The sequence below is a fragment of the Stigmatopora argus genome, chromosome 11 (assembly GCF_051989625.1).
Source record: "Stigmatopora argus isolate UIUO_Sarg chromosome 11, RoL_Sarg_1.0, whole genome shotgun sequence".
NCBI lineage: Eukaryota > Metazoa > Chordata > Actinopteri > Syngnathiformes > Syngnathidae > Stigmatopora > Stigmatopora argus.
Window position 1 is genome coordinate 11,138,037 of NC_135397.1, and position 19,576 is coordinate 11,157,612.

The following is a 19,576-nucleotide window of genomic DNA, read 5'->3' on the forward strand; positions in this document are numbered from 1 at the left end:
TGGAAATAGTTTCAAAAATGGCAGAGAGCAAAGCACGAGTTTATCATCCCTCAAGTTGAACAACTGTAGAAGGGTATCACAACTCGAGGATCATTACTAATTATGTCTCTCGCTGAGGACCATTCATGGGCCTCTCGGGAGTGAAAAATGGGCATCCCGGCTTACACAAGGGCCACTTTGGCTGTTATCGGTCTGGAGAAAATGAGGAACGAACAAAGACGGAGGATAGTTGGACGGATAATAAAAAAAACAGTGGAGGACGCGAGTGACAAGAGGACAGATTGAGGTCAATGCAGGTGGAAAATGCGAGGCAGAGTGAAATGGAAGGATATGTGCCTGTCTCACGACTTGAAGAAGACGGAATTAAAAAACAAAGTACCTGTGAGAGAGCGTGGGTAGAAAGTGACAAGAACACGACAAGAAAAAATGAGAAGTAACTTCATCCAATTTTAGCTTCCAGATTGTGGCCAGAAATGCAGTATAAAAAAATGTAATAGAAAAACAAATTCGCCTCTCCCAGTCAAAAAGATGTTGACGTCCAGCACAGCCAATTAATTCAACGGGTGCCCTGTAAAGGTTTAAAAATGAATCACCAGGCTATGAAAATAATTAGGCTAAAGAGCATTGCGAAAATGACATATGCTACCCGCGCGCCCAATTGAAAAGCACTTAATGTCTCAATAACTCTAATAAATGTGTTGCTTTTCAGCATGAAAATAAAGTTCCAAATCAGTGATTCCCAACCGCTGCGGCACATTTTCGTGCCATCACCATGCAAGACATTACCCAATTTCCGTTAATTGGTCCAAAAAGGATAATTTGCATAGTTACTCCCAATAATGCAATGCATAGCAAGCAGGTAGATCATTAGTGCGGCTTTGTCTTAACAAAACTAAGTGAATGTTGCTGTAAACTGCATGAAAATTTCAAGGTTGGGCCAAGATAGCTTGCAGTTATTTTCATCATTCAGGCCAAAAAGTTCAAAAAATCTATATGAAGAGAAAATATTAAACATGTATGTCATGGGTGGTCTGCCGTTGTCCTCAGCCGCACAGTTCTGGGGTCCTGGGTTTGAATCCAGGTTGGTCCACCAGCATGGATGGAGTTTGCATGTTATCCCCGGGCCTGTGTGGATTTTCTCTGGGTACTCCGGTTTCTTCCCACATTCCAAAACCGTGTGTGGGAGGCTCATTGAATACTCTAAATTGCCCTTAGGTATGAGTGTGAGCGTGAATGGATGTCCGTGTCTTCGTGCCCTGCGATTGGATGGCCACGTATTCAGGGTGTCCCCAGCCTGGTACCTGGAGTTAGCCAGCCGGGATAGGCTCCAGCACCCCCTGTGACACTTGAGGATAAGCGGTTCAGAAAATGAAGGGAGTAATATGTTCTCATCTCTCAATATTTTGGGGTGACTTCTCAGTTTTTTCTGTATAAAGTTTCTTGATAACTCAGACTGCCATTCTTTTGACATTTTGTCATTTTTCCTGAGTATTATTTTCTGTTTTTTTCGAGTATATTTTCTTTAAAATCCGATCTGAGCAACAAAATATTCAGAAGAATATAAGTTGCATTGTATTCATTAAAAACCAAGAAAGAAAATACAAAATAAAAAAATAAGAAATGAGGGTAATTTTTAAGACTGTAAGGCACACTTTATTTGTTTCCAAAATTGGGCAGTGGACCTTATAATTCACTGCACCAAAAGTCAAAGTTGAAAGTGACAAGTTCTTGTCATGAACGAAACATGCCTCTGCATTATTTCATCATTTGAAAAAGAAGATGCCAAAAACTTGAGTTCACCCCACATTTGACATTTTAATCAAGCGATACTTCTTCGATGACCATCAATACAAATTGCGTCAGTCTCACTTTCCTTGAAGAAGCTTTCTCTAACTTGCATCAGTTAAAAGGTCTGCTTCGGTTAAGTTGCCTGGCAACCGTGGCAGTGCAACGACTTTGTGTGTGCGCGCACTTGTCTTTGTGCCATCCCAAGCATTTGCTATTTTCATACTGCTTATCAGCATGCGGAGATATTGCTGCATGGATCCTTATCACCACTGCGTGAACAGAGTGATAATAACGCCGGAGTGGCGCTAGTGGTGGCGACAAAAGGTACTGTTGCTAATTAGTTTCGCACATGGTGTCCTTTTCATACATGCGGCAAAATAATGCACCTGCTTATTACCTCATTAACGTTAGTATATTTACTAATTGACATTTCGGGAAATTCCACGTATGAAACTTTTAAGACCGATCGAGCCGTTTAACTCGTTGACAGTGATTGACATGGAATCTATTTCAACTGGGTGGAATTCCAATTCATTTGACTTTTATTCACCCTTCTCAGTCCAAATGGACCGGACTTCTAGCATCGTCAATGGCAACCAATGAATTAATCGATGAAATGACCACGATTGGCTGGCAAGCAATTAACTATGCTGTGCCCTGCCTACTGAGCATTGAGGGCTGGGATAGGTTCCAGCACCCCTGCTATTGGGAAGATTAACTGAAGCCAACAACAAGCCCTACCTTGAATTATGATTCTAATTGTTAGGAGTAAGAAGTACTCAAACATTTACGAGCGCATGAAATTATAAGCCCTTCAGGACGATAAAGATAAATTTCCACGCCTCGTTTTCAACTGGCAGTTTGGATGTCGCAAGGTGACAGATGTTATAAGATGCAGGAGGAAGCCAAATGCAATGATCACATGACAGAATAAACATAAGAGATGAAGGGCTTGAATTTCCAGATGTTGTTTGAATACAGTAATGCTGACCAGCTGCTTGGGTGTCCCAACATGAAAAATGATCAAGTATTGCTCTGAATTGAAATGGGGAGCAGGTCAACAATAAAGCCATATTCACACCTGCACTGTTTAATCCAGACTAAACCCAAAAAGTGTGTGGTCTTATGGAATTTTGGAACTGGTGTTTTGTTCTTTAACTTTTGTGAGACAGGTGGTATTTTTTTAAATAACCTAATAAAGTTGACCACATGATTGGAAAGTGGGTACGAGCTAGCCATTTTCCAAAGATCCGAATTTCAGATTTTTACATTGTATTTATTTTTATCAGTAGAAGATGAGCACTTCATTTTTCACTCCACTTAGCTTTTCAGTTCTATTTTGCTACTGTAATCAGGAAACATTTTTATTAATAGTCAAACGTACAATTTTTTTGCCCTTTATTTAAGTGCACAACTAATGTGTATTTGTATATTTTGTTTACATTTTCACTTTACCTTTTGAAACCTTTTTCACTTTTTGCGCTTTTTGTTTTTTCAATTTTCTTCCATTTTAATTCAGATGTACTTTTATAACCTTGATAAAGATTGTTTGCTATTGATGCCAATTGACGGTCTTTCGTTGCCATCCCTCCCAGTTCAAATAGATTTCGCATCAGCAGAAGGCTGATTGGACTGTTTTATCCTAACATTTCCAGTAAAGCCAAGCTGAAATATTTGCATTTTTTTACCTCAGCAGAAGGTCTGTCAGACAACAACAATAAATATAATTGGCACTTTGTAGTGAAAACATCCCCGTGGCAAATCTCCACAAGGAGCTGTTCAAATGTGGAAACCCGACTGTCAATGCGAGCACTCCCGCTGTCCACTTGTACTGACTCCACTCTCTTTTTTTTATTACCCATCCCTCTCTGCTCTGCCTACACGCTTACTTCAGCTAGTAAAATGTGCACGAGGGCAAGTTGCCAACCAGCTCCCTAAAAGACAACATGCATAATTCAGCATAAGCTGTTAGGTAGGCCAGTGGAGAGCGGAATTGGACCAAAATGCAGGGTAGGCAGACAGAAGAATGGACTTGGTTGTCATTTATTAACAAAAACGTTACTAAAAATAATTTGGATACAACACTCGGAGAAAACTAACAAAGTAACAAGAAAGAACAAAACCAAACTTTCATTCATTCATTCATTTTCTGAACCACTTCATCCTCAAGGGTCGTGGGGGGTGCTCGAGCCTATCCCAGCTGACTTCGAGCCAGAGGCGGGGGACACCCTGAACTGATGGCCAGTCTATCGCAGGGCAGGAGGGGACAGACAACCATTCACTCTCACACTCATACATACGGGCAATTTAGAGTGTCCAATCAACCTACCATGCATGTTTTTGGAATGTGGAAGGAAACAGGAGTACCCGGAGAAACCCCACGCAGGTCCAGGGAGAACGTGCATATTCCACACAGGTGGACCGACCTGGATTTGAACCCAGGGGACCCTAGAGCTGTGAGGCTGACGTGCTAACCACTCAAAGAGGGAAATATTATATTTATAAATTATATATGTTGATTACTTATTTATGTTAGTTGTGCACTTCCCTAGTTATTTATGTTGTGACTACATATTTATTTCATGATTTTTAAAAAAAATATTACTAATGTATTGATTATTTATTTGTCAGTTTGTTGTTATTTGTGCACTTCATGGTGAAAGCTTTAAATCTTCTTATGCTTGCATAATGACAATAAAAAGCATTCAGTTCAATTCAATTCAAAACAGGAAGGGGGGGAAAGATGCACGATGAGACCTGGACATGAGCATGGCAAAGGCAGACAAAATCAAACGACCTGGGGTTTAAATAGACAGACAAGTGTTGTCAATTAATCAATTGCGTACATGCTGCAAAGAAAGCATCAAACTAAATGAGAACAACAGTACCAACTGGCAATCACTAATCCGGAGCACTGGGAAAAGAGATTGAAGGATTTGTTTGGACTGCATAAATCCAGTGGAAGACTGGGTTAAGGCCAAACATTTGCAAAGTGAACATAGTAGCTTCAATTGCCCTCAGCTCTGGGTATTTTCAGGCAAAAAACTCAGAAAAAAAGGCTAAATAATGAGGTTCCGTGGCACGCCGAAACTAAATAGAGTGACAACTGGTGTGTTGAAGTTGAGGTAAATTATGTAAAATGGTGTTCGCAAAAATGTTTTTGAATTGAAGTTTCAATGGCATAAGTCAGAGGGAGACCTGTGAGCATAGAATCATTTATCCTTTTTTTAATAAACAGAGTGCATTCAACAAACCAACCTACAGGAAGGATCTAAAAGATTGTGTATTTTCAGAGGATAATACTGTCCTCCAGACTAATAGATAAGTAATATACCTCATTAAAACTCTATACGTATATGAATTAATCACTAGTAAACGTCCGACCCATTTGCACTGGGGGGTGGATGCGAATAAAGATTCATTCTTGACAGCGTGTACACGTCCAATCCATTTAAAGTGGGAGGGTTAGCAACGAATGAACACATGTTCATTCACTGCCACCCGCCTGCTTCAAATCGATTGAACATCCACTCATGATAGTTTACCCATGGTAAACCGAGCCAAAGAATTGTATTTAAATTCTTGAGAGCCACATGAATGGACGTCTATCCTCGTCATTGACTGCCATCCTACGTTCAGATCAAATGTATTGGACGTTTGACAAACTTCTTTAAATCCATTGCAGAAGGATGTTTGGATGTCAAACATCATAAGTGGCACAAAAAGTATTAATCGGGACCCCATGACACAGTCAATCTATTGTATTTCTGAAGCAGTACTGTAATAGTTATCGCCATTATCCACCTGGATAATGACGATAACTATTTGTTGCTTCTGTCGCCATAGAAACGCTTTCGTGTTGAGAAATTGTGTCTTTTAAATTAGTTCCCTTGAGCAAAGAAAAAATAATAATACAACAGAAGTTTATTATGGCGAGCTTCTTCAAAGCAAGGAGCCAGAATGATTTGTGCACACTAGCAGATATGAGAGCTCTCTTAGGAAAGGGTAATCAGGAAATTATAGGTACCTCATAAAATATGGGTATCTCAGTGCCACCAACGTTTGGCCTTAACAAGGATTAAACACCTAGCATTGCTAATGGCAACCAGCAAGTTTTAAAAAAATATGTCGCTGTTTTTAAGTATGCGCCAGAGTTTTTTTTTAATGCAAGAGTATTGCATTCCCAAAAAAATCTTTATATATACACTATTAACACAGATACGATGGCACTTAGACATTAGAGGTCGAGCTGCAACTTTTGACAAAGCGTGTTTAGACCGTGGTGCCACTTCAACATTTTTTAAGCAAACGAGACACGTGCTGGGGAGAGTTAGAGCGAGAAATGGAGGGGAATAATGATGTAACACCAAGCCTGTCAGTAGTGACTTCTTTATTTTTCCTTTGCAGAAGATGTGAGTGGGAAAGTAAAGCATTTGAAAATGTACTTTCACTGTCACTATAGGTTTGATCAAGGGGAACATTAGCATTTTTAAGACTTTTTTAAGTAGAGCAGAATTTCTGTGGTGAGTTTCATGGATAAGCTCACGATTTTTTGAAAGTGCACTGTCAATCTATAGGGAAAATGACGAATTCTAACTGTGCTTTATAGTCCAAATTACGTGGGAAGCAAGTTAACAGGGGTGTCAAACTTTTCTTTGGTTTCTTTGGTCACATTTTAGGTTTCCTTTAGAGATACTACAGGTGCCACATGGGTCTTATAAGTTTTATTGACTAAGACTAAGTGAAAACTTTTCAAAGTAATTGAAACATAAATTTTTGAATTCAAAATAAAAAATTGTCAAAACATTTGTTTGCATTGTTTTAGCAAATTTGCTCACTGGCTGCCATTGACAGTGATAGACGCCCAATTAATTTGGACTGGGAAGGCTCTATTTTTAGTGTTTAGTATCCCAGTCCAAATGGTTTGGACATCTGCCGCCATCAATGGCATTGAAAAATGAACATTCACAATATTGGCAACCCCAAAAGTGATGAGACAAACCCCTTCTTACAAAAATATTACAACAAAAACAAAGCTCAACATCCATGGGCAAATCGTTTCCACCTTCACAATGCTCGCTGTATGCAAATGCGTTTGGGTATAAAGTCCAAGAAATAATATGTAATTTGCTTGATGCGACAGAGGTGGCGCGTTTTGCATTTTATTTCCATGATGACATGTTTGATGCCTCACGTCTGCGTGTCACAGACAAGTGATGGCATTGTTGTGCCAACATCACAATCCAGATTTGAATAGAGAAGCACGCCAACCTTTATGATACACTCTATCAGCTGCAGGCTCTTAACTTATAGGCTACCATTGACTGAGATGGACGTCGAATCCATTTGCTTCATGGATTAAAAAATGGAAAGTAGTATATCTAAATTGTCAATTATTCATCTCACATAGAAAAACGATTGCAGTACTGAATCACATCGTTATATCTTTTCTTCATGTTGGGTTGATTTATTTTTAAAAAAATAGTTTACTTGCTCGCCACAGCCACACTAGTAAGCCACCTGCCATCACCAGATGCATTTTTATTACCCATTAACGATCTAGCCATTACATTTAATTATTAATATCCATACATAAAGCATTTTAATAAATGACACCAGAATTTGCACCAATCTGACTTACCTTATTTTCCCGTCTGTCCTTGAGGTAGTCTGTTTTCATTAAATTTCCATATTTTTACATCAGCAAACTCACTCACAACTTAACCTTAGCTGTATGTCTTGCAGAAAATACCTTTTACACTCGAAAAACAAAAGATGTGCCCCAGTTTCAACGCTTGTTCTTCTATTTGGATATCCTCCGACAGCCATTTCACCTTTAAAAAAGTTATTTTTAACGCGGGTTCGGGGAGTCGAGTAGTATCACATTCACGTTAGCTGAGTTAGCTTTAGCCTCACACGCGAGTGCGGTCAATGCCGTGATTGGCTGCGTAGCGTGATTGCATCGCATCCAATGATTGGCTGGACACATGTCACTCAATGAATTACGCAGTAAAATGATACCTACAGAATAAAACACCATAATATTAAGAATTGCATCAATCAAAGTTAGGCTCAATACTAGTCAATAATAAATGAACGTATTTAATATGCATCGGAAATAGCCACATAATACTTAGCATGGCCATTTTTATTGTGAACCATAAAAGGATGCATTGGTGCACTGAGCACCAAAGCAATGCAGCGGTTTCTCCCAGCAGGCATTATTATTATTATTTCTCCAAACATGGTGAAGCACAATTTTCATGCACTTATCTCGGAATCAAATGCCGGTACCTTCCATAACGTAGACCAGCGATCCCACGTCACCCTCTTTAATGATACAGCTGTCCTTTCCATACTCCACAGGATACATGCAGTCCACGATCTCTTGAATCTGCGATAGTTCCAAGTTCTTCATGAAGTCATTGTCCAGGATGGCCTCTTTGATTAGATCCTTAGACCTTGGATGGAAAACAAAGCCAGATTTTAACTCGTTGGCTGCCTAGTGCGGCGCTAAACGTCCATCTTGACTGGTGTCTGCACAAAAAAGACCGATGTAGACTATAAAAGAAAAATAAATAAAAAATAGTCCCAACAGTTAATTGTCTTGCTGAGAAATAGCACCTGGAAAATGAGTGAAAAGATGATTATCAACGTTTAAAAAAATGTGACATTGATGTTTCAGTCCAGTTGACAGCACCATTGCGGCCCTTGTGTGAATAATGAAAAATAAATGAATCAATAAATGAGTTTATCACTCGTAGCCAATGAGTAAAAATGATAAAACATCTTTTCAAGGCATCCTCCTACCAATTATTTTATCACTTGTAGACAACAACACTTTCACTTAGAATGGATTGGAGTTTTATTACCAGCCGTGACAGCCAATGAGTTACTATACTTTTTTGGACCATTATTTCAGAAAAAAAATATCCAAAGTGGGATAATCACGCACATATCGGATGTATCTAAATAATACTTTACTTCAATTGGAATGTATTCACCCTTACCCAGCAAGATGAATTGGACATCTATCCTTGTCAATGGCAGTCAGAGGATTAAAAAATGAAACTTTTTCTTCCTCTGGATAAGATGCATAATGCCACCAATGTTTTGCCATTTTCTGTCTTTTTCAGATTCCATTTTGCCATCTTTTTTTAACTCAACGGCTGCCATTAATGGCGCTAAATGCCCAATCCATTTGAAGTGAGAGGGTGGCAGCATTCGGTCATCGATTGACGATCGTCGCACATCAGAACATGATGCCAAATGGCAAGACATTGGAAATATTTTTGTACTGATGTTAAATTGGCCTTATTAACTCGCTTGACTCGGGAAATGTGTCGCCTCTCCGCTTTTATAAGTTTGGCCTCTTGAAGCGACACCGAGCAGATGGCAATAAAAAAAAAGAAAAGGAAAATAATCCAGTGACGATGATGTATTTGATGGCGCGGCGAAGTTTAGGGGTGAATGTGTGGTGCTTCCCATGTAAGGGCAAAGAATGCTATTTTAAAAGGAGGGCGGCATTAACGGGGAAGGAGGCTCCCAGGAATAAAGGACGAGAAGCTTGTAACAAAGAGGGAGTGGGTGGGAATGAAATGGAGAAAAATAAAGTAAATGCAACATGGGAAAACTTTTTGTATGTGTTTGCATTAATGAATGACTGTCATTGTTAACGCATAGCCTCCAATTGACACCGATAAATGTCCAATTCATTTAAAGTGGGAAGAGTGTCTTCAAATGCTCATTTTGAGTCCCATTGACAGTGCTAGACGTCCAATGTGTTTAAAATGGAGAGGAGGCAAATGTACATTCACATAGTCATTCCTTTCTAAGACAGCCATATTCAGGAAAATCAATTCTCAACAGGATAACGACAATGAGAAATGTGCCAGGAGCCAACACCACTAAAAGCCTCAGTGGGACGGCGCTTAATGGTAAAGGCACACAACATAAAAGCTTGACTACTTCAATGATTATTGTCATGAAATTTTCATTGGACTGCCTCATCCTGCACTCACATCAGCCATACTTTTGCACACGTTTATGAATGTTACGAGCAAAATGAAGCCCGTGCAGATAAACACAAAAGTCGCTCATGACCTTTCAGTCACCCAACGTGAAAAACATTTCATTCTTAATTATATTTTTCAGGCTGTTATTTTTTTGGCTGTTCTTAGGTTTCAGATGAGGCATCTACTACTACTGCATTTGGGTGTTTCTTCTATTTTGGTTCTCAAGTATCAGAAAGCTGACTTTTTTTGGGACTAAAGAAGAAAAGCATTCCATTTTTGGGCCTACAGACCATCTATTTACATTTGCCTTCACTTGTAAAATTGTATATATAACCAAACCTCTGCAAGGGAAGGCACAACAATTGTTACTAGTGGTGTACAATCTCGCAGGGCAAGTGGAAAAAGTTCAAAGTAAGTACTTCCTATTTAATATATATTTAAAAATAAAGACTTAACTTCTTCCAAACTTGTTGTTTTTTGGTGTTCAATTTTGAGGCTGTTTTCTATCATTCTTTTGTGAATTCAAATGTGTTTCTCATGAGAAAACATTCAATCCATCTGCACTGCAAAGGTTGGCAATGAAAGAAGAGTTCATTTGCTGCCAACCCTCCCACTTCATGACAAGTGCTGTGCTGGATGAATCGTGGATTTTGTACTTTCTTATATAGAGTTAACAAAGCAAAAATGTTGAAGGGATAAACAAACTGGTTTGTCTTCTTTAAAGAGAACTTCAACTTTTCAAATTTCTCTCTCAGACAGTGAAACATTCATCTGTTCTGGCAGCGTGGGTTCGATCCCAGGTCTGCCCTCATTGTGTGGAGTTTGCATGTTCTCCCCGGGCTAGCGAGGATTTTCTCTGGGTATTCCGGTTTCCTCACACATTCCAAAAACATGCATGGTAGGCTGATTGGACACTCAAAATTGCCCCTAGGTATGAGTGTGCGTGAATGGTTGTCTGTCTCCTAGTGCCCTGGCTGGCCACCGATTCAGGGTGTCTCCTGCCCCTGGCCCGAAGTCAGCTGGGATAGGCTCCAGCACCCCCACGAGCCTAGTGAGGATAAAGCGGTTTGGAAAATGAATGAATGCATCATACAAAGTGGCCCATATTGTGCTAAAATATTTTTACATTTCGCACAGCTTAAGTCATTGACTGCCACTGATGCCGTTAGACTTCTACTCCATTTGAAGCAGTTCATTCGCTGCCACCCACTCAGTTCAAACGGATTGGACGTTTACTAGTGGTAACATTGAATATCACAGAAGTGATGATTGACAGTCAGGGCTTTCAGATTTTTCCCAGAGTCTGCGCTGACGCCAGCGAAAGGAGGAGGAGATCCGGCCCAAATCTGAAAGTAAACACGCAGCCGGGCCTGGGAGAACTCTCGTCGGGGGACTGGCAGTTTGTTTAAAGTGGCTTTGGCACACTCACATTCACAGTACAATCCGCCGTATCGAACGAGCTTCGCCCCTTTGCCGTCACCTTTCACCCTCCCACTCTCTTAGGAGAATAAATGAATTGGGCGCAGATGTGCTTGAGTGGCCGATTCTATGATCTGTCACTGACGGACGCTTTAGCTCGATTCCCCATAATGATCCTCAAACAACTTAGCCTCTCATTGTCAATAAAACAATTGATTCTGTCAGAATGGCCATTGAGACTTCGTTTTATTAAGGTTTTTCTATTTATTTAAAAATCAATGAGAGTATAAAGTTTCTACTTTGGTTTTGTTTTTAGCGCAGTTTTTTTCTAGACAGTTTTTTTTTGGAAAGAGAAGGGTTCATTTTGTATGCTGGTTTTAAATTTTGTCCAGTGTTCATTTGCCGCCGGGATATGAGGTCAAATTCATTGCAAGTTTACTGTGATAAATTCATTGAAATTCACAGCCAAAGGACAGTTGAATTTTTTTTCTCCCACATTTTTACTTTTACTTTTATCACTTATCATTTTATTGATTTGTTTCATTCGTGAATTATTCATACTCTTCACTTTCACTCAAGTTTTGATTACTTTTAAAATAACTTCCTTTTTTAATGGTTTTATTTTATTTTACTTTTTGAGTCTCCTTTGGATGTGCTTTTCTTTACCTCCTTAACTCTCTGATTAGTGACGGCACTGGATGTCCATTCTAATCTTCTGTTTAGAAAAGATGGGAGTAAAGTGACAAAGTTTTGGACTGAATTTTATATTCACCTTAGAAACCAGAGAAAGTGAGTCAGTCTAATAGGAGCCTCTGATTGACTGCTGACAATCCAAATCCAGGATGTACTAGTCTGACTTTGGTTCACCCAAAGTCACCCCAGCTGCAACACTAAAAACCATACATTCTAAAGAAAATGAACAGCCCATCACAAGCCCAGTGGCAGCCATTGACGGCGATAAACGTCCAATCCGTTTGGAATGGAGAGCTCCCAGTCCAAATGGATTGGACGTCTATTACCGTCAATGGGATGAATGAGTTAAAGTTCAATCAGCTGATAGGGAAAGACTACTTTTTTGACATCCTAGTGGTGCACGACGTAACAGGGGACGCCCCCCAACTCCCCCTCCTCCCCCCACCCCCGAAAAAAAAGTGGGGCAACAGGTGGTCGACCTACTGTGGGCTTTTGGGGTAGAAAGGCAGCGTGACGTGGCTGAGATCGTGGATGTCGAAGGCGGTGGGCTCGGCCGAGATGGCCTGCCTCTTGGTGCGCTGGTGCTCCGAGTGCAGCTCGTTCTGCGTGTGAACCTGCTGCGTCGCCGGCTTGATGACCGAGCGGTACTTGTCCAGCTCGTTCTGCAGCTTCTGGATCAGCTCGTCCTTCTGGTCCAGCTCCAGTTCCAGCTCGTCGATCAACGCGTCGCGCTGCCGCAGCTCCTCGATCTTCTCCTGGAGCGCGTACTGCAAATCGCGGAGGGTGCCCATGTCGCATCGGGGGGAGGTCCTCCGAGATGCCCGCAAAACTTTATCCGGCATCCACAGCAGCGGTGGTGGGTGCCTTTACGCGCTGCTTCGTGGCATGCTCTCGACCACGCAAAGTTTGGGACCGCTCACTCGCTAGCTCGCTCACTCGCTCGATCTGGATCTCCTTCTCTCGTGCTCTCTCCTCCTCGTCTGTCTTGGATGCTCGTGAGGCTGACAGGCGCGTGCGGAGAAGGACGCCTACAGGACGTGGAGGGGCGGTGCATCCCATGCCAATGAATGGGAATGAAGGAAATCGGATTTGGGATCCAAGCGTACATGTTCTGGAGCAGGGGTGTCAAACCGATTCCGCAGAGAGCCGCAGTGGGTCCTGGTCTTTGTTCCAACCGATCCAGTGCCGACATTTTAACCAATCAGGTGTCTTCTAAAATATGTAGCAACTGACTTTAATTAACTGATTACACTTGCAAAAGGTATCCTCTTGTTGATTTGGAATGAAAACCTGCACCCACTGCAGTCCTTTGAGGACCGGTTTGACACCCCTGAATCTAGAGTCTAGTTGCCTTAGATTCCTCACAAAAAAAACAATCAAACAACTAATGAACCAATCATTAATTTAACCCTAAAGCAGAACTAATGAACGTTGACATTAAATTGAAATTTAAAAAAAATGCAAAGACAAACAACCATTTTGACAAGTCAATTACTGAACCAGCATCCAAAGAAATAAACTCTTCAATCATAAAACTGACAGATAGACTTTTCCACTCACCCTCTGAAATCCAGCATCAGATGTTTTCAGCACCAGCAAAACCAGTAACATCATATGCTTGATTTCAGAAAATCAAACAACATGAACTAAATAGATAATCAATAGGGAACATATTACCCATCACTTACCTAATAATCAACCATCCAACATAGGTCAAAAATAATTTGAGTGACAACAAACCACAGAGCAAATAAACTAAACTAAACCAATCAACAAATTCACCCGAAAACCATGAACTAATAAGACAACCAACCACTTAATTTTGTAGTAACCTATTAAAAATACACGAACCACTGAATTAAAGCAAAATGAAATGTAAAATAATCACTCCAGGGGCAACCAATTACCAAAGTAACAACATTCATCAGCCTTGAAAAAAATGCATCCAGCTTAAGCTTTTTGCGTGTATTTAAAAGATTGAAAAAAAGGTTGAGATCTTTAGAAACTGTGACAGTGATAAAAATATCCCTCGGTCTCATCTTGAGCCTCATGTGCACATCTCCAAATTCATCTGCCGCCCAAATTTAGCCGAGAAAGAAAGTGCCAAGGCAAATCTGACAAGGAAAATACAATACGCGGCAGACAGGAACACAAAACACTTCTTTGTTTGGGTTTTAATTCGTTCCCTGCTCTTGACGGTTATAGACGTACCATCCTGTGGCATCCAATAATCTTTCTATTGTGAATTTACATTCAGTGGTATTACTAGTAGACATCAATCTATTTGAAGTGAGAGTGCAGGGTTGGCAGCAAATCATTTACTCCAAAACCACCCACTTCAAATGGATTAGACGTCTATCATCGTCCATGGCATCCAATATGTTAAAAGAAACAGGTTTAAAAGACAAAACGAGTCATTAATACAGAGCAAAGCTGCTCTCTAGCGTCAGATAAAGAAATGGCATTTTAAAGGCTCAACTGAACAGGAGGGGATGGCATGTTTTGTCATGCAAAGATCACGTGATGGCTTATGAGAACAATTTGGGAAGTAGGTTGTGAGAGCAAATACAAAAGATGTAATTTGATAGAGAAATTGTAGCCCAGCACCCACAAAGAGATGCTCCAAATCAACTAGAAGGCATTATTTTCCAACAAAGTCTTTGAGTTTGAATTCATTTAATTCAAGCAGTTCCTCCCTAGCAACAATGAAAAAGACATATATTTTTATTCGATTAGAATCCAAGTACGTATTTTTAAATGGATAAATTACCGGGAGTCATGGTGTCAGAGTGGTTAGCACGCCCACTTCACTGTTCTGAAATCACAGTTCAAACCCTGGTGGGGTTCAAGCTTACTGTGAGGACTTTGCATGTTGTCCCCCTGCCAGCGTGGGTTTTCTCTGGGTGCTCCAGTTTCCTCCCACATACCCAAAACATGCATGGTACCCTGGGTAACACTCTAAATGAGTGTGTGCATGTGTGGATGTTTGTCTCATTGTGCACTGCGATTGGCTGGCAACCAATTCAGTGGTGACCCCTCTTATGAGGATAAGCAGTACAAAAATATGAATGAGTGATCTCACAGGGAACCGAATGGCATCACTTTGACATGACTTTACTATTTGTCGACATAGATGTGCAAGTTTTTTTTAGCCATATTATTAAAAAAAGGAAGAACTAAAAGATCAGCGGCAACATCTTACATAGTTCAATCAGTTCTTTTATCAAATGAAATGACTAAACGATGTACAGCAGTACTGTCAATACTATTAGTTTTATAGTGAATAATGTACTTAAATAATTACATTTAAAAAAATATTAAAGAGGAATCAAAAGCATCATGATTATATAGTACAGAACAGAATTCAATCAATACTTGACATCTCTACAATAACTGAAACAGTAAATAATGGCCTTCAAGCAAATATTTGTCCTTTTACTGCATTTTCTTTAATTTCATGAATTTACCGAAATCCATTGCTATATTACTGATTGTGACCTCACTAGGCCCAAATTCAATCATTCCCCCCCCAAATTTGAAAACTTCTTCTGTTTCCTATTGAAAACATCCAAGTTTCATTAAAATCCCTTTTTTTTCATTTTTAAGTCATCTTGACAACAAACTTATAGACAAAGAGAAAGAAAGCCTTCACAGACTGGCGGAAGTCATTATACTATTAATTCATTCATCTTCCGTACCGCACATCTTCCGTACCGCCTATCCTCGTACGGTTTGCGGGGGTTGCTGGAGTCTATCCCAGCTGACTCGGGGCAAAAGGCAGACTATACCCTAGACTGTTCGCCAGTCAGACGTAGGACACACAGAGAGACAGACGACCATTCGCACCCACAATCATACCGCCATCAGTGGATATCGAGCCCACGCCTTCATGCACTGAAGTCGGGTGAGTCCACCACAACATCATCAGGTGGCTGTCATTCAACTACAACTGCAAAAAACGACAAACTACTATATGTTCATCCAACTGGACTTCATTTATTGTTGTTAACGTTTTTCACTGTAAAATGATTATTGACTCCCAAGAGTGGACGGCGTCAAGATAAAACCAAGCTAACGCCAACATGCCGCCTGCTATCAAGCTGTCCTCATCATCCTGCCATGATTAAAAACAAAAAACAAAAAAACGCCCACTCAGTGCCCTTCAAAGCACCTCGGGGCTTTCAATTTCACCTCCCCAAGCATCCCAGCTCAGCCCTCTTCCTATCCCGATCGATAGAAACCGGATCCGCAGCGGTAATCCGATGACGCGGCCACTCTAATGCGGCCGTGCCGGAATACGCCGGGATTGGCATCATGTAAGACATGTATGACACAGGTGCCCGATGGGAGAAAACACATTACATCACCCGTACCGGTTCCGCTTCACGACATATGAATGACACGCGGGGGTGTTGTCACATTTTCAGAGACAGTTTGTACCGGCGCGATTCAATGTTGGCGGCGGCCATTAGAGAGTTTTTATGCAGTCTGGTAACTCTTTGACTCTCTTTGAGTCTCTTTGAGTGCTTTGATGTGCTGTTCAATCATCTTTCTGGCTGTAAACTTCAACACAAAAACAAGATGTCTTAAATAAATATCTAAAAAGTTTATAAAACAAATATTTGATCCACACAAATCAATGCAATGTCATGAAAGAATCAAAATCTTTGTATTCTTTTGAAAACTTGAAATATGTATTGATTTTGACATTAAACATTAAATTTATGTAAACTTATATAAGTAGTATCTATATAAATATAATCTGTTTTGTTTTTGGCTAACACCATCTTCGTTTGTGACGGTTTCTGACGTTTGTCAGAACAGTTTGATTATTTTCCACTAGATGGCATAAAATACGAAATGTGTATATGCACTTTGTTACTTTTTCAATCTATGTCTGCCATTGACGGCGAGAGACGTTTCATTTTAGGACAGTTGCCAACAATGTCGGACTTCTTTCCCCGTCAATGGCGGTCAGTTTTTAAGGCAGGTCAAGCAGGAAGCATCTGTTCTTCCTCTAATGGAGTATTAAATATCCTCAGACATGCACTTGGGCTACTAAAAGCCAATAATGCATCACACTTCCTCCGGACGGACGAACCACCCCATCCCTCCATCCATCCCTCCCTCCCTCCTTTCCCCGGGGAGCGCGCGTGATGGATCGGATCAATTAGGAGCTCTTTTTTTCCGGGGAGCTGCGTCATCCAAATGATAAAGAAAAGTTCTCACCAGTCGCTTTTGGCGTATTTGCGCAAGGTGTGCCTGGACAGGTCCTGGTGGGTCTGCGGCTCGGCCGAGATGCCCTGCGCGCGCCGGGTCCTCGGCCCCAGAAGTTGCGCGCTGGGCAGCACCGACTGGCACTTGTGCAGCTTCCGCTTGAGCTCGTGTACTTCGTGGTCGCGGTCCACCAGGCGCCTCTCCAGCTCGCGGATCCTGTCCTCCTTGAGCAGCAGGATCTTGGCAAAGTCCTCGTCCAGCTCACTCATGCTGGCGGCATGTAAGGAAGAAGAAAAAAGTCCAGTCCGCCGTAGGAAGAAGCCACAAAGAACGTGGCTAGTCGCTCGCGGTCCCCGCCCCCCTCCCCGGACCACCTCCAGCGGCCCCGGCGGCTCCACTTGTTGAGTGGGATGAGCCGAGGAAAGCGTGGCGTGGAGCGGCCGGATGAAGCGACGTTAGCCGGCCAAGCCTCGCTTCTCTTCCCTTCTCTTGTCTTCTCTTCTCTTGTGAGGAAGGAGGGGTGTGATGGCTCATTGAGAAAACCAATGACAGCGGCTCTTCATAGCCAGCTCTCTCCCGTTGGCCCCCTCCCACCTTCCTCTTCCTCTTTGGCCCTGGGAAAAATAAATAATAATGATAAAAAAGTCCACAAATATTTGTGCTCCTTTGAAGAAAGCAGCGCGCTGTGATAACGTGTTTGCACTCAATGAAATGCATTGAGTGTCGGCTTGATCTATTTTTTTTTACTTTGCTCAACACTTTGCTTTTACTAAAAAACACTCTTGGATGAGTACTGTTGCAATCTGTCTATAAATATTAAAATATACATTTAATCATATTTTATGATTGTATTTTGTCCACCACAAATAGTGAACATGGATCAAGATCACAGTACATGTGTATAACTTCCATATGGTGTGTAGAGAAGCATGTGTCAAATTCTACATACTGTCAAGACACAGATGATCTCATTACTTATTCAGTGTCATCCGAGTCATTTTTGGTCTTCATTTTTTTAAAACTCCACCTCCTAGATGTGTCTGAGGAGTAATGGGGAGTGTGTTGAATTGGAGGGGAGAAGAGGGAATGTTCATTAAGATTCAGGGTTAAAAATAGAGTGCACATTTTCCTCTTGCTGCTGTAATTCACCATTGGCCACTTGCCCCTATTTTCATTTGTTTGGGTTTATTTATTTTTGGAACTCTCAAACATGGCTATAACTAACAGTTCCATTCCAAAACATGAATGATTTGAGAAAATGGTTTTCTTTCCCTATAAATTGGCCCAAAATATATTACTACTTAGTCTTCCCAAATATGTATCTCTTTGTTCATCTTGCTATGCTAGTAACAATTCAAAGACGCTACAGATTATTGACCCCCCCCCCCCTTCCAAAAAAAAACAAGTAAGCGATTAATTATGCATGCGTTGGTGCTCCTAATGACGTGGGTGAATTATGAGTGACCTTTCTTGACCCCTGAGTGTATCCGCTACAGGGCTGAGGGGGAGAAGAAGGCGCCAGCCTATTCAAGAAAAGATCATTCATTCATGCACGGGGACAAAAAGACGAGAATTCAAAACAAGAGCTTTGAAGCATCCTCGCCGGCCGTGTCTTTGTCTCAGTAGAGGGAGCATATTTACATGGGAGGAGGAAATATTAATAAATATGTATAGTACATAGTTAGATAACTTAGTTCCATTGATGGGGATCAAATGGATTGGACCGCTGTCGCCATCAATGGCAACCTATAACGATGTTTATTATTAAACATTTTTACTTACCACAAGACCTCTCCAGAAATGTGTTTGTATTTGAATATAGTAGTTTGAATGGAAGAATGCGACATTTTCATGTATTTTATCAATTGCAACCAACGATGAAGCAACTCATTATTCCAAAAATACATTTAAATGTAATTGTCTTCAAAGGTTCGGGGTCGCTCGCCCACATAGTTTACGTTCTCGATTAAAAGTCACACTTTAATTCATCTAATGAGTTGCAAAATGAATAACAAATTGTTAAGAATAAGCGGTAAGGAAAATGAATAAATTAATATATTGCCAAGACATTGACATTGTTGGAATGAATGATTTCTAATTCTTTTTGAAGGCCTTCTATGTGATTTTGGTAACATATACTAGTGGTAGATAGTTAGCATGCATGTTAGCTGTCCTAGTCAATGGCATGGGAACCAAAAGAAAGGCCAACGTGATTTATCATTTATTAATGAACACTCTTTGACAGGATTCTATCATTTCATTAAAAATCTGTGAAAATGGGCCTTGTCTTGACTATTCAGTTTTGTGCCTCAATTGATGAATGGATTTTAATCACAGATTGCATTAATCATGGAAGCTTTAACCCTTTCTAAGGCACGGATCAATGTCATTGGTTGCCATTGACAGCGCTAGATGTCCAATTCATCTGAAGTGGGAGGGTGCCG

At 40.8% G+C, this 19,576-nt stretch overlaps 1 protein-coding gene across 1 annotated transcript in view; it reads right to left on the minus strand.

The window, feature by feature from the left end:
- Window positions 1–12,974, minus strand: part of LOC144084283 (cGMP-dependent protein kinase 1-like) — a 63,954-nt gene extending 50,980 nt beyond the window's left edge. Inside the window, exons 1-2 of the mRNA XM_077612548.1 lie at window positions 12,399–12,974; window positions 8,083–8,249 (exon numbers count right to left, since the gene is read on the minus strand). Coding sequence (XP_077468674.1) covers window positions 8,083–8,249; window positions 12,399–12,757 — 526 coding nt within the window. The 5' untranslated portion in view covers window positions 12,758–12,974. The remainder of the gene's footprint in view (window positions 1–8,082; window positions 8,250–12,398) is intronic.
- Window positions 12,975–19,576: the final 6,602 nt, after the last annotated feature.